This window comes from Ovis canadensis, chromosome 1 (genome assembly GCF_042477335.2).
Source record: "Ovis canadensis isolate MfBH-ARS-UI-01 breed Bighorn chromosome 1, ARS-UI_OviCan_v2, whole genome shotgun sequence".
In the NCBI taxonomy this organism is placed as follows: Eukaryota; Metazoa; Chordata; class Mammalia; order Artiodactyla; family Bovidae; genus Ovis; species Ovis canadensis.
This window is the reverse complement of record NC_091245.1, coordinates 195171326-195186928: the sequence shown is the minus strand read 5'-3', so window position 1 is coordinate 195186928 and position 15603 is coordinate 195171326. Positions and strand designations below refer to the sequence as shown.

The 15603-nt window shown below is 53.1% G+C and overlaps 1 protein-coding gene across 2 annotated transcripts in view; it reads left to right on the top strand.

Annotated features, from left to right (window-relative positions):
• Window positions 1–8740, top strand: part of BDH1 (3-hydroxybutyrate dehydrogenase 1) — a 39855-nt gene extending 31115 nt beyond the window's left edge. For both annotated transcript variants that reach the window (XM_069557110.1, XM_069557103.1), the window contains exons 6-7: window positions 4374–4526; window positions 5883–8740. In XM_069557110.1, the coding sequence (XP_069413211.1) occupies window positions 4374–4526; window positions 5883–6355 (626 nt within the window). In that variant the 3' untranslated portion in view covers window positions 6356–8740. The remainder of the gene's footprint in view (window positions 1–4373; window positions 4527–5882) is intronic.
• The last annotated feature ends 6863 nt before the right edge of the window (window positions 8741–15603 follow it).

Here is a 15603-nt window from a genome sequence, read left to right as displayed (position 1 = left end):
TGCCTTCCCTAAGCCTGTGGCCGCTTTTGACTCACTCCACCCACCCACCTTGACTTCCCAGATGGCGCTAGTGGTCAAGAAGCTGCCTGCCAAAGTAGGAGACATTAAAGACGTGGGTTCGATCGCTGGGTTGGGAAGATCCCCTGGAAAAGGAAATGGCAACCCACTCCAGTATTCTTGCCTAGAAAATCCCATGGACAGAGGAACCTGGCGGGCTACAGTCCATGGGTCTCAAAGAGTCAGACACAACTGAAGTGACTTAGCACACACACGCACACCCATCTACCTCAGCAGGAACCTTGCAGGAGACAGTCCATTCTTCCCACCCCCACCCCCAGTTCCCGCAGCGTGGAAGGCACATTTTGATGGAGAGTCATCACATTTTGATGGTGAGTTTGATGCCCTTCACCCTGGCTCTGTGGAACAGTTGCTGCCAAAGCCAGGAGAGCCAGCGGTGGTGGTAAGATGAAGGAGATTATCAGGTTAGAGCTGGTGAGCCTTCTGCCACCAGCCCCTTTGCTCCCCCACAGGGACCTGAGGGACCGGCCATCCAGAGCCTGTGACCAGCCCTTCCTCCACCACCATAGGGAAAGGCCAAGCAAGTGGACCAACCTGCAGGCTGTGGGCATGGCCTGATCTTGAAACTGCCTCTTACCTTGCATTCAGTAAACATTTATTGAGTGCTTACTGTATGTTTGGTAGTGTGCTGAGCACCTGAAAGGATATGAGCTGGCAGAGGAAGTTTGTAGTTGGGCAAAATGGAAGTCAGTGGCTTCACGGCCAGACCTATGAGGATCGGTTATAACACTGGGGACATTATGCCATGGTCAGGGAGGTCCCTGCATCTGGGGCGTACTCAGTCTGGGAGTGAGAAGGCTGCAGTTGCTCTGGGCTTAGCCTCTTACTAGTGGTGTGAGCTTGGGTTTGTACCTTCAACCATGTGGGCCTGAGGGTGCCCATCTGTGAGGGTCACAGCTCGATCCAACCACAGCAGGAGCACTTCAACAGAAGCTGCACTCAGGCTGAGGGTCAGGGCGGCTGAGCAGAGTTAGGACACCGTGGAGGCAGGAGGGGCCGTGGTATCAGAAGAGAGGCAGACTGTCCAGGCCCAGAGAGGGCAGAGTCCTTGGCGGGCAGTGGGTGACAAGCTTGGGAAAGGAGGCTCGCACATCCCACTCCAAAGGGAAGCAGAGGAGCAGGAAGTGGCTGGCTGAGAAGGAGAGCCTGGTGGAGCGGGTCGGATCAGGATGGGGGAGGAGAGCAACTGACAGGAACACCTGGGAGAGCTTCTCCAACAACAGGGACCCAAACTAATGCTGTGGACGCCAGAAAGAAGGCAGTGATTCTAGCGACCCAGCAGAGGAAGCCAGCAGCAGCACGGGATTAAGGGCGAGAGCTGTGTCCTCATGCAGACCTGGGTCCTGCGCCATCCTATCCACTGGTTAGCTGGGTGATGTTGAACAAGTTGCTTAACCTCTCTGAGTCTCAGTTGCTTCATCTGGACATGGGACAATACAGTATCTATTGATTGGTTATAAGGATCAGGTGAATGAATGGATACAAAGTGCTTAGTTCAGGGCCCAGCGGCCATCCTTTTGCTCCTTCTTGGTAATTTTAAAGTACTCATGACTCATTAGATGGGGGAGAAATGAAGGGGCTGGAGGAGTCAAAGATGACAGGGAAACTGTTAGCGGAGGGAAACTACTAGCAAAGCAGGCTTGAGTACTTGGTGGTTAGTTAGGGTGAGTTGGGGACCTTTGGATGAAAATGACCATCAGGAGGAGGTGGTGAGGCTGGGAGAGCCATGACTCTTGAGGGGTGCATGGGAAGTTACTCAGAGGTGGCGAAGTGTCGGTTACAGGAAAGCAGCTGTCACCCAGACCAGCAGGAAGGTTGTGAGTCTATTCAGAATGTTGACCCAGGACTCCAGGGATCTCCTGGGTGCACAGACTTGTTACTTATCGCATCATCGGAGCGGAAATCCAGGAGCACTGTGCTTCCACAGGTCAAGTGCAGTTAACCTTTCTTCACATTGGAGTCAGATGTAATTAATTTTTAGGTGGATAAAAGGGCGGTATGTGTTTTATGTCATGTATACTGTCCAAATGAACCAAACACAAAGCAGCTGGGAACTTTGATGAGCATAAGGAAGATGGGGCTGCCTGAGCATCGCGTGTCATTGCATGGCAGCTGCTGTAGGACAGGACCCTGGAGGACAGGTGGGAGAAGGGGTCAGGGGAGATGAAGCGGGTGTGTGGGTATCAGTAGCACTCACACCGGGGGCAGGCTGAGGTCAGAGAAGATGGCAGGGAATGAGGGTGGGAGAGATATCCCTAGCAAGGGGATGCCCTGGACACCCTGCAGCAGTGTGGGGCTGGGACCCAGACTGGCAGGAAAAAGGGAAACTGGAGAGTGTAGCTCGTGTTCTCAGAAGCCTGGCCATGGAGGGAAGGAGAGCAGACAGTGGTGTGAGGGGCGGCATGATTCAGAGAAAGTTCTTTGGGATCTGAAACATGGTATTGATATTTACATTCTCATTCACCTGACATACATTTATTGAGCATCTAACGTGTACACTGTTGAAGGGAGGGAAGCATGGACGGGAGAGGAGTGAAAGTTGCATAAAAAGATAGGTGGATGGCTCATGATGTGGAAGCCAGTGGAGGGTGAAGTGTCGGCCTTGACAATTGCTGAGAGGCCTCCTGCTCCTCCTGGGAAGAGGAGGGGGCAGTGACTCCCAGGGGAAGGTCTGCAGGGGGTCGGGGTGGAGGGGAGTGGCTGCGTCACTGTGAGGTCACTCGTGAGCACTGAGGGGGTGGCTTTTGCTTGGTTGCCATGGGGAGTGGAGGTGAGAGTGTCATGAGCACTTTGTTAACCGGCAATTTCCTTTCTCTAATAAATGCTCTTAATTCTCCATAATTGAAGGAGAAAGCACAAGAGGTCAGTTGCCAAAGCTTTAATTTGGGTAACACGGAAGGAAAGCAGTTAGAGACCAATTACTCTGTCATTTACACAAACTCACTTCCGTGATTAACTGGGGTGAAGCAGGCCAAAGTTCCCACAGGAGGGGACAGCCCCCAGGAGGCAGCTCTGCCCGAGGCTACATCTTGGGAAGGAGCACTTTCACGACCACGGGAGACTCAACCCTGGGGGTTTCCGCAGAGAAGAGGCAGGGCCCAGCTGCCCTGAGTTCCAGCATGTCCAGTCCTTGTACCTGAAAAAACAAAACTCAGAGGGGGCCCCGCTGCACAAGGCTGCCCCTCGCTGTCTCGCCCCTCGCTGTCTGTCTCGTCCCCTCACTGTCTCGCCCCTCGCTGTCTCGTCCCCTCGCTGTCTGTCTTGCCCCTCGCTGTCTCGTCCCCTCGCTGTCTCGTCCCCTCGCTGTCTCGTCCCCTCACTGTCTCGCCCCTCGCTGTCTCGTCTCTCGCTGTCTGTCTCGTTCCCTCGCTGTCTCTTGACCCTCACTGTCTCATCCCAGTTCAGCTCTGCCCTGGCCTCACTGGTCCCGCTGAAGCCAGGCTTCCCTCTCAGGTCCTCTGGCTCCCTACCCATGAGAGTAATTATCAGACTAAGTGCACTCGGATGATCCTTCAAGTTGGTCTTGCAGGAAACACAACCCAAGTGCACTTAGAGAGTTTGCTCTGACCATGTACTAAGGCCCGTGGGATCACACAGGCTGAGGGGTCTTTGCTACCTGCAAAGACCAGGTGTGTTCAGTGTTCATATTGATGACTGATGACATATTGATAGCTGACCACATGACATCTAGCCCGTAGTGCGTGGTTCAGAGCGGAGAGCAGAGGATGGAGGAGTTGTTAGCATCTCAGAGTGGAGTTGGACTGGGGCCTGACCTGACATCAAGGCTTGGCTGAGCTTCTGACTTGCTGTGTGACCTTGGATGCTATGTCCCTTCTCTGGTTCTCCAGAGAGGACTTGGCCTGGAAGACTCCTGAGGATTCCCTGGTTTCTGGCAAGAGGGAGAAGATAAGCAAAGGCTCAGAGGCAGGAATGAATAAACAGGTGCAGGGTGCAGGATGAGACTGGAGGGTAGAAGTGAGTAAGGTGAGGGGTGGGGGAGCTCTGGGCTGGGGGTGCCATCAGGGCTGAGTCGTGATGGATCAGAGAGGCTGCAGGCAGAAGTGAGATGAGAATTGGAAACTGTAGACTGAAGGGAGGTCACAGCCGGCACTTTAGACCTCTCCATCTCTGGTTATTCCTGGGTGACTCTAGAACATGTCTTGAGAGCCTTGGACAAGAAGCTGCCAAGTTATGGGGAAAAGGAATGAAAGTGCATAGGAGGATGGGCTGCAGGCTGCTGGGTGATGCCTGAGGCTGAGCCCTGCGGTGACCCAGTTCTGTCTCCTCCGGTGCAGGCTTATGGGGCCTGGTTAACAATGCGGGCATCTCGACGTTTGGAGACGTGGAGTTCACCAGCATGGAGACCTACAAGGAGGTGGCGGAAGTGAACCTCTGGGGCACTGTTCGGGTGACGAAAGCCTTCCTCCCCCTCATCCGGAGGGCAAAAGGTAAGGTGGAAGGGGACCCACTTCCTGCCCCCTGGACCCGCTCTGCCTTTCCATCTTCGCTCAGAATGGTAACAGGTCTCAGAGCACCCACTACCCACCACCGTCACTGGCTGAGCCCATAATCCCCAGGGGTGACACAGGGCCTGTGGATGGTGGCCAGTGGGGGTGCCCTGGGCAGGGGGTGGAAAGGGATGTGTGGTTTTCAGACAGTAGAGCAGGTAAGAGGTCAGCATTCTACACCAAAGGCTAAAAGATTATAGCAGTAATCCTAGTCTGAGAACTTAATCTAGACAAATAACCACCCTTGTGCACAGAGCTTTGTGTATACATCACGTACTGACAGAGGTGTGCTTAAGTAAATGTTTGTAGATCCATCCTATGGGTTACTATGCCATAGTTTAAAAATGAGACAATTGTGGTAGTAGTTGAAAATAATAATCAAGATTAGAAATTGGCAAAACAGACAAAATGCCCAAACCATGTTATGTAGCCAAATGTAAGCAAGCCACCTAAGAAGTCCCGGGCTCACATTTTCTCCCTAGAGTAGCAGACAATATGGCAAAAAAGGGAAGATCCATACCCTCCGTCCCAGTGACCCAGCAGTGGCAGGAGGGACCCAAAGAGCAGCTGTGGGGTTTTTGAAGAAAACGCCAACGTTTCAGCGACTTCCAAGTTGGAGGTTTCTGGAAGGTGTCTCCCCATAGTGCCTTGGTGGGGCCGTGCCTTGACTTACTGGGGGCACACCCAGGGCAAGGGGGTCTGTGGTCTGCCTGGCCTTCCGGGGAAGGCTGGATGGGCTCCTTCTACACCTACTGCTCCAGGGCAGGGAGAGGCTGTGTCAACTCCTAGTGCCCCCAGGCTGGGCCTGTGGGAGAGCTTCTCCAGGTTCCCTCTCCCCTAGTGCCTGAGGCTCAGCTCAGGTTATTGTCTTAGACCTGAAGGCATGTTTGGAACCATGCTTCTGCCTGCTTGGCAACAGAGCCAGGCCAGGTAATAACAGTTTGGAGTTACTGGCAATAGGAGAACGTGGCAGGCAAGACAGAGCTGTTGACCTTTATGTTGTGCCCTCCTGTTCTGAGAGCCTACTTCTCTTTTCTCCTTCCCTATCCTGCCTGGGCCCACCTGGCTACCCAGGAAATACCAGGGATGCTGATGCTGCCCTGAGCTGGCCTCCACTATAAACGAGAAACCTGCCTGACCCTGAGTGGTTCAGAAGGCTGAGCCCCAGCCATGCAGGCTGCAAAAGGGGTCTCGGGCCAAGAGGCCGGGTTGTAAGCAGGCCTCCGGAAACGCGCCAGGCCCCAGGCCCCCTGCAGGCGGGGCCCCTGAGCCGGTGTTTGCTGTCTTCCTCTACAGGCCGCGTGGTTAACATCAGCAGCATGATGGGCCGCATGGCCAACGTGGCCCGCTCCCCGTACTGCATCACCAAGTTCGGGGTGGAGGCTTTCTCTGACTGCCTGCGCTACGAGATGCACCCGCTGGGAGTGAAGGTCAGCGTGGTGGAACCCGGCAACTTCATCGCCGCCACCAGCCTCTACGGCGGCACTGAGCGCATCCAGGCCATCGCCAACAAGATGTGGGAGGAGCTACCTGAGGTGGTGCGCCAGGACTACGGCAGGAAGTACTTCGATGAGAAGGTCGCCAGGATGGAGAGCTACTGCACCAGCGGCTCCACAGACACCTCCCCTGTCATCAAGGCTGTGACCCACGCCCTGACTGCCGCCACTCCCTACACTCGCTACCACCCCATGGACTACTACTGGTGGCTGCGGATGCAGATCATGACCCACTTCCCCGGAGCCATCTCCGACAGGATCTATATCCACTGACAAGTTTCACTCTGGCCTCTGCTGGGGGGCCCTGGGTGTGGGGGAGGAGGATGGAGGGAGGGCAGGGGAGGGGCTTGTGCCATCACCTCTTGTCTCACTGGTGGATTAGTCCCATCCCAGGAGGACCCGCCACCAGTCTGAGCATTAACTAGAGCAGGTAGCCCAGCCCAATTTACATACCCAGTGAATGGCTCAGGCCTTCTCAGTTGGGGTGCAGAGTCGTGGGCAGGGCCCCCAAACCTCAGGGCAAACATGGTGCATCTGTCTTTCTGGAGTTGATTTTATACAAAGATTTTAGGTAGATATCTTTATGTTAACAACAGATTTATTATAAAATAGAATACAAATCCTTTATATTTTAAAGCCAAACACCAGTTGAAAAAATATATCTAATTTGAGCCTTAAACCAGCCTCATAAGTTAAAAGAATGGGTATTTTTTTCTTTTGTACATGAAGCATTTTTGGCCCAAAGAGGATACGTGAGTTGCCCTTTTATTGCTTATAAGTCAATTTTGCTTATATTGATTTCTATAAAATATAAAGGTCCAAGGTGTGTGTTCTGCCACTGCTGTAGAAATGTTTCACGGGTTATGTTCCAGGGCAGCTCTTCACGTTTTATGTTCCGGGGTGGCTCTTCACGTTTTATGTTCCGGGGTGGCTCTTCACGTTTTATGTTCCGGGCTGGCTCTGGGGCCAGTCACTGGAGGATCCGGAATGAGCTCTGCACCCTCCTTGCCTCAGCCGTGCACACCACGTGCCCACCGTGCACCTCTTTGCATGTCCTTGGTGTTGCTGTGTGCAGCCTGCAGCCGGAGATTCAGAGCTGAGTGAAGGGGGTGGCAACATTCAGGAGATTTACATTTGAGATTTCTCCAACCTGTTTTAGGACAAACGTGTGGAGGTGCTCAATGGCTAAGGGGTAGTTTGTTTCTGGTTTGGATCCGCTTGGTTCTGCCCAGGGTGGGATGCATGCTGATGGGGCGTCCTTGGCAGGAGCTGTGATATATAGGACGTGCACTGTGGCATCTTCTCCCCTGGGTGGGTCCAGGTTCCCTGTCTCATGTGGTGCTTGCACACACACCTGTTGTATGCACTCTAGTGTGGCCTTCATTGACCGCTCTCCTTCCAGCTATGGCCTTATTTTTAATCAAGCCAGGTCACTGATAAGTAGTTTGTGTTATCACTTCTTGGGTTTGGCTTTGAAGGCTAAATTCATAGTATCCCTGAAATTGTCCAGAACCTGCATGTTTGGACCGGAACCAGGCAACACCCTTCTCTAGGTAGCTGCAGACCTTGAGACAGGGCTGAGTTCCAGCCCTGCAAATCAAACGAGCCCTTCTGCCTCGCCCTGAAAGGGCCAGGCCTGCCGCTAGAGGGCGCCCTGCCTCCTTCACAGCCGGAGTGGCCTCAGCTCCCGATTTGGGAGCTTCCACCAAAGCCTGAGGTCTCAAAGGGCTAGTGCTTCCCACCTTGGAAGAACTCCAGGCACAAAGACACAAAGCCCCTTTAGAAAGTGTTCCTGCTCTTCTAGTAGTTTCCTGGATTAAACATGGAGTCTGGTCCCAGAAGAAGGCAGAACCTAGGCAGCTGGAACCTGCCACAGGGCTCAGGCAAAGCCAAAGAAGAGAGGGTCTCACAGCCATTGAATTCAGCTTACCTCTTAGGGATTTGTCCCCTGTGTTGTCAATCAGGGACGCCCTGCCCAGCTCACTGTGTGCGGAGTGAGGCCCAGAGGGCCTGTGTAGGTGACAGGTGGGCAGGGAGGCTGAAACCCTTCAGAAACCCTGGGAGGGACACTTGATGGCCATTGCCTTTCAAAACTTGCTTTTCAGAATCTCATTTTTTATATCTTGGGAGATTTTGTGTCCATGCCTAATTTTATTAAGGAAAAATGTATGCAGCAGTTGTTCATGTGCATGGACGCCTGGGAACTGGCAGGAAAGGGAGATGGTCACATTCTGTGGGTCAGGATCAGTAGTAAACCGGACACTGGAGAAGCCACGTCTACGTCTGGGACCTCCAGGAGTAAGTCAGAACTGCTAGGCTGCCCTGCAGGCCACCCTGATTTCTAATTTTTACCCCAGTGATTGAAAAACCCAGAACAACTTCCCTCCAGATGACCTCAAAACTAATTAAAACCTGATGTGAAGAACTGACTCATTGGAAAAGACCCTGATGCTGGGAAAGATTGAAGACAGGAGGAGAAGGGGACGGCAGAGGATGAGATGCTTGGATGGTGTCACTGACTCGATGGACATGAGTTTGAGTATGCTCCGGGAGTTCGTGATGGACAGGGAAGCCTGGCATGCTGCAGTCCATGGGGTCACACAGAGTCAGACATGATTGAGCGACTGAACTGAATTAAAACCTCACAATTACCATTCACCTTTTGGTGGCTGAGTGCCTCCTTGGGGGCAGGTCTAGTTTTGATACTTTACAAGAGACAGCTGAAGTGGGCAGAACAGATGTCTGTTCCCCTTTTACAAATGACATTAGAGACCCAGAGAGGGGAAGTGACTCACCCAGCATCACAGTGGGTCTGAGCAGATCCAGGGCTAGCACAGAAGTCTCCTGAGAGGTGCTGTTCATCATCACCTCACCCTGTGACCCCAGGGGCCTGGGAACTAGGCGGGCAGGTCAGGGGCACCTGGTACCTAGACCCCCACTGCTTGTCAGCAGAGCTGCCCCTTCTTGTGGGGGTAGGGGTGTGGGGCTGTCACCAGCTCCTGCTGTCTGGGGCTGCTTAGGACTAATGACATCTGCTGATGCTGCCTTGGATAGGAGCACTGTCTCTGGCACCCTCTTCTTGGAAAGGTTTGCTCAGTTGGTAAGGCTTGAGGATGTGTCTCCAGTTCAGGCCCGAAGCTCTGGGCCTGGTCCTCTCGGAGTATAGTCCCATCTCCCAAGCAGCAGGGACCCACACAGGGCCCTGGGCCAGGAACCAGGCATTCTTGTCTCATTGGATCTTCCTCAAGGGGTGTGAGGTGGAGGGGAGTGGGTGAGTTCTGCACCCCAATCCCATGGTGTAACCTTGAGCCAGTAGTAGCACTGGGTCCCAGGCCTTAATGAGGCCTGAGGCAAGAGGAGGGGAAGCTGCAGACAAAGCCTGGCCCTGGGGAGCAGGGTGCTGGCTGGGCTTGGCCTGCACCCAAGGTTTGGTGCAATAGTACCTCTCTCTGTGGGGACAGGGGCCCGTGCCTTCAACTGCCCCTCCCTTGATGGCTGGAGGCTGGGTGAGGGCTTTCTGCAAGATGCTCCTGACAGCACCTTGTTATGGAGCACGGGCTGTGCTTAACATTCCACCCAGGGCCAAGGGCTGTGCAAGCAGCTGACAGACCGGCCTGGCCCTGCCTGCCATGAGCTGCTCGGAGTGCCCCTGCTGCCCAGGGCAGCGGGCCTGCTCGCTCTGCTCACTTCCTGTATTTCAAGTGGGGCCTGGCTCTGCAAACTTGTACCGAGCTCTTCTGGTGCAGGTGTGGACGCGAGCAAGCAGAGGCTCCCTCAGCTTGGGTAGAGCCAGGCCCGGGCTGTCAGAGCACAGGCAGGCCCATCTGTGTGGTGCCAGGCCCCGTGCACAGCCAGCTCAGCCCCTCCCCTCCTCCGATTCTCACAGCAGCACTGGGAGGTAGGCAGGGTGGGGTTATTATCTCATTTTACACATGAGGAAACAGACTACCCCATGTCTCTCACCAAGGGAGGGATAGAACCAGGCGGCCAAGTCAGCTCTAACCTCCAGCCCGGAGTTAGTGATGCATGGAAAGCAGGGCAGATGGCACCCAGATCTAAAATAAGGAGGGGAAAAAATACCTCAATTACGTAACAGTGAGAAAGATCTGTAGGCATATGCACGGTACAACCACAAGCGCTGCCCCATGAGCCTCTCCTCCCCTCCCCCATCTCCTTCCCTCTCCCAGGCTCGGGGCACTGCTCCCTGGAAGGGGTTGTGCTGGAGGAGCCCTCAGTGGCCCTCCGAGGGAATCTGCCTGGCCTGGCTCACAGTGCCCCGTCCCTGGCCTTTCTGAGGGTGTGCTCCAAGAACACTGTCACCTCACCTTGAACAGAAACACATTTAGGAGCTGCCCTCGGAGGGCATGAGGTTGTGTGAGCACACGGCTTGAGAACCCTCAGATACGGATCTGTGTCAGGGAGGGCTGTGGGGCTCCAGTGCTCGGTTGTAGACCAAGCAAACCCAGAGCATCTAGGCCCATTTTGATGTGTGTGGGCACTAAGGAAGGTGGTTTGTGAAGTTTGTGGCTTCAGAAGTCTAGGGTGAGCAGCTACTAGGCTGGGCCCACGGCCTGGACTTAGGAATGGGAAGACCACCAGGACCTTTGGAACCTCAGAGAAGGAAAAGAGACTCAGCCATCATCCAGCATGACTCCCAGCCTCCAGGCAGCTGGCCAGGCTTTGAAGCCCTTCAGTGACAAATTTCTCCTTGCTTCCTAAGACAGCATTTCATTGGTTAGGGAAAATTTACCTGAAGACAGCTGAAATCTACCATCTGTGACATAAGTCCTTTGACACTTGGCCATGACCCAGAACTGCACAAAGCACTGGGTTGGAAATGGCCAAGTCCTGTCACTTAACAAGGTTTCCATACTCCTCACTGTCTGAGCAGAAGGTTCCAGCTGTGGTTATTCCATCTTTCATTCTTGATGACACATAGCAGGCTGAATGGTCACCTAAGTCCCCTCAAGCAGCAAGAAAATCTGAGGCGGGTTTTAATACGTCTGTTGAGATGCTAACAATTTCTTATACACACGTGCCCCCTCACAATTCATCTCTCCTCTGATCCTCATAAATGCCTTAGGAGTTAGGCAAGGCTATTGTTCCCATTTTACAGATAGGAAACTGAGCCTCAGGGAGGGGGAATGTTTTGCATAAAATCACAAAGCCAGGAAGTGGGAGAGCCAAGGCAGAAATCCAGGCCTGGCCTCCATCCCTTGGACCCCTTCCTTTATGCCCAGGCTGCCTCAGCTTCTCTGTCAAGGCTCTGGAGCTGGGCTGGACCACTCAAAGGCTGGTCATTTAACCTGTGAAGGAATGATGGGTGGGGAGCATTTAAACTCAACTCTCTCCCAGCCCAGTTTTGAAGATAGCAGTTGGGGGAGGGAGGCCGAGCCTTTCCCACAGTCACTGCAAGTGTGTCCATTGAATATGGAGCTGCCCCTGGTCTGGACTCTGAGAGAGGGCCTGAGGTGGAGAGACCAGGGCCGGGAGGTATTCCCAGGGCTGTGGCTGGGGACCCCCGGACTCAGCACTGATGACATGCATGAGGGGAGAGAGGATGTGAATGGGGACTGGCCTCCGGGGATGCTGGAGACCAGAAGCTCCTTGTGCTGTTCTCTCAGTGAGCCTTAATCACTCTATAAAATGCGAGGCTGCTCCCACTTATCAAATTATAGACGAGCTTAATTACAGTTCACTGAGTAACCACACCGGGTGCCTTCAGAAATAGCAGTGGGCTGATTGCCCTTCTCAGCTTCAGCTGTGGTCACCTGGGTTTCAGGAGGAAGTGCCCACCGTTTCCAGATCTCAGTGCTGTTCAACTCCACTCTCAGCTTTCAGAAGGAGCTGAATGCCAGGACAGGTCAGGCATGCTCCTATCCTGACCACCACCTGGCTGGGCCTGCTTGTGTTCTGCTGGGCCATCTCTGTTCAGTTGCTGAGTTGTTTCTTCTGCCAGGTTCCCTCTCTCTCCTACTTATATTGTTTTCTGACTAAATATTTTGGCTCCTAATGTCTGACCCAAAGTGTGCAAAGTGGTGCAGGACAGGCCTTAAGAGACAAGGAAAGAACATGGTGCTGGATGAAAGAACATGGTGCTGGCTGAGAAAACACATGTTATGGAGACTCAAGGGCACATTCAAGGAAACAAGTAAATAGCAGCAGGCCCGTAGGGATTGGTGAAAGGTCTGTGACATTATGAAGGCACCATAAACTTCCCTGAGGGCTGGCAGGATTGACAGACTTGTTGCAGTAGAAGAAACCAGTGGAAGGCATGATGTGATTTCAGGGCCTTTGATGGGAATGGATTGAAGGCGGGAGGAGAAGGGGACGACAGAGGATGAGATGGCTGGATGGCATCACCGGCTTGATGGACTTGAGTTTGGGTAAACCCCGGGATTTGGTGATGGACAGGGAGGACTGGCGTGCTGCAGTCCATGGGATCGGACACAACTCAGCAATGGAACTGAACTGATGGGAATAGAGGAGCAAGCTGAGGATAAGACACTTGCCCTTCGAGTTCCCACCTTCAGAGGTGCCCCTGGGGCTTGTGTGCTTAATAGCATCTGCTCCCTCTCTTTGTTATTTGCATCTGTGTCAGGGGCTGTGCTGGGCACAGAGCATCTGGTGGCAGACAACTCACTGCTCTCCCAGAAACGTCACTGACAGATACCATGATCTGGGGCAGGAACTAAATGCTCTATTCTGTCAGCAACGAATTACTGTATTGGTCATTTTCAGCCTACACACAACCCAAACTGCCTTCTTCCCTTTACAGCCTCAGCACCCAGGTGACAGCAGATGTGAGGGGGCAGGAATGGGCAGGGGTCTTTTTCTACTTGTGGAGTCACCTGACTTTCTCAGAGGAAAAATAAAAAGTGAGTGTCCCTGGAAGAACACTGCTGGGCCTTGTCCAGATGCCAACAACAGGAAGTGGCCAAGACAACAGTGCTGTGACCACTGATCTGGAGGCTGAAGGCAGAAGCAGACCAGACGCTCAGGCTGAGGGCAGACAAGGAGGGGTGGATGCCGCCTCGAGGAACATGATGAATTGGAGTTTTTTGGTTTGGGGTCGACTTTGTGTGAGGTTAAGGGTACAACAAAAAAATGCAGCAGAACGCTAAAAAGATACTCTCGGGAAAGCTCTTGTTTTCATGCAGCAGAGAAAGAAGGGGCAAATCTGGGGTCCCCGAGCAGACAGCCTTTGGGGAAGAGAGCCCTTCGGTGATGCCCTGTTAGAGATGCAAGGACCTCAGAGAACCTGTAGCCAGACTGAGGAGTGGAAAGAAACAGTCTTTGCTGGAAATATTCTGGGCAAGGTTAGGTAGAAAGAACAGAAGCTCTGGAGTCAGACAGACCTGACTTTGAATCTTGTTCTGCATCCTTCTGATAACACAGTGATGTCAAGTAATCAGTCTCTCCAAGCCTCAGTTTCTGTATGTCTAAACTGGGGGTAACAATGAGTCCCTTGCGGGGTCGTTAGGTCCCTAGCATCTAGCACAGAGAAGGGACTCAGGAGGCTCCTGGCCAGTACAGGCCAGGCCTAAGCAACTCTCTGCCATCCCCAGCCAATGCCACCTCAACCTTTCAGAGAAATACACGGGTCTCACTCCAAGGGTGTTCCAGAGGCAGAGACAGAAGTCAGGAAACACTCACAGTCGAACCCTAGCAGCCAGAGTCCACCTCACTGCTCACCCTGCTCCTTCCAGGGACCTGGGACAGAGGAGGTAATTTCCTCCTCCAGGTGTTCCTTTCTGATTACCAAATGCAGAACAAACTCTACAGCCCTACATCACCTCCTCGCCAGAAATCCCTGAGAGGACGTCAGGTGGGTTAAGGAATTATTGGCCAGAAGGACTTCAGCCTTCAAAGCCTGGATAACAAGTGCATCCCTGGCAAGGAGGTATTTCCTCCAGCACAAACCTTTGAAACTGTCCAGGGAGATCAGTCCATTTATTCAGCTTTGGGGAGGATGGACTGGTTCCTCCCACCCCCTTCACCCCCCTACCTTGGGCTGTCTGCATTGGGAGCGCATCACCACTCCTCCCCAACCCCAGGCTGTCTGTGTTTGGGTTCTGCATTGAGAGTGCAGAATCTTAGCCCCTGGACCACCAGGAAGTCTTCTGATGGCTTGTTTTAGAAGCACCAGGGTAGGGAGATGCTGGTGAACTCTCCTCCCTTTTCAGAGACCTTTGTGGGGTGAGGGAAGGAGAAGGAAAGTATTCCCTGAGCCCTGGCAGAGGCCAGGTGGCCGACTGGAGTGTTCCTGTTAGGAAGAGAAGGGTGGAAGGCCCAGTGCAGATCTGTCTGTCCAGTTAGGCATCTGAATTGTGCTACTAGTTGGGGGCCCAGCCTCCCCACAATTTTCAGGTGTGTTTCCTACCAGGGAAGAGTCCATTAGGCCGTGCCAAGCCCACCTTCTGTGTCACTCTGCCCCCTGGAACCCCTGTGTCATTCAGCGTCCTCTCTTTGGCCAGGAGGGGGCATTAGCTGCCTCTCCAGTTTTCTTTCTGCCTTTAGAGTTGAAGCCTGGGAGGGCCCAGGAGGTAGTTGAACAGGATAGGACTTTCTCTGACCCACAGCAGGAGGCCTGAATTCCACAATCTCATTGCAGATTGAGCCACCAGGGAAAGCTGAGGAGAAGCAACATGCTCCCATTCCTGTTTATTAGTGCTCTGAGACCTGACTTCAAGCTGCCTAGCTCTCCTGCACAAGCCGGAGGCCTGGGCCAGAGCCTGCTACAGGTTTATGATATATATTATACATTCTCCCTTTCTATAGCACTGTACCCATCAATGTTTAGCTGGACGCGTGGCTGCCCATAATAGAGACTACATGTCCCAACTTCCTTTGCAGCTATAGGTGATCATGTGACTATGTTCTAGCCAATGGCATTTGAGCAGACATACTAGTAATGGCACCCCACTCCAGTACTTTTGCCTGGAGAATCCCAGGGATGGGGGAGCCTGGTGGGCTGCAGTCCATGGGGTCGCTGGGAGTCAGACACGACTGAGCGACTTCACTTTCACTTTTCACTTTGATGCATTGGAGAAGGAAATGGCAACCTACTCCAGTGTTCTTACGTGGAGAATCCCAGGGATGGAGGAGCCTTGGTGGGCTGCCATCTATGGGGTTGCACAGAGTCGGACACGACTGAAGCGACACAGCAGCAGTAGTAAAACAGCTTCCAGGAATCTTTCTTATGAGAGAGCCCACAAGCACCCTTTGGCTCCTTCATTCTGTCTTTCTGCTGCCTGGAACTTGGATACTGCCATTTAGACCATGGGGTCAAGGCCATGTCTGGCATTATAAGATAATGTCTGAATCCCAGATACAAGGGAACTGTTACTTTCCACACTTGATCAGCTACTCAAATTTTATGTGAGAAGAAATAAACTTCTGTCTTTTCTACATTACTACTAAATTATGTAGTTTGGGATTATTTCTTTGGAGGCAAACCAAATTCTGACTAATGCAGGCCACAGCAGACAGAAGATGAGGAAGTCATTGCACACATATGG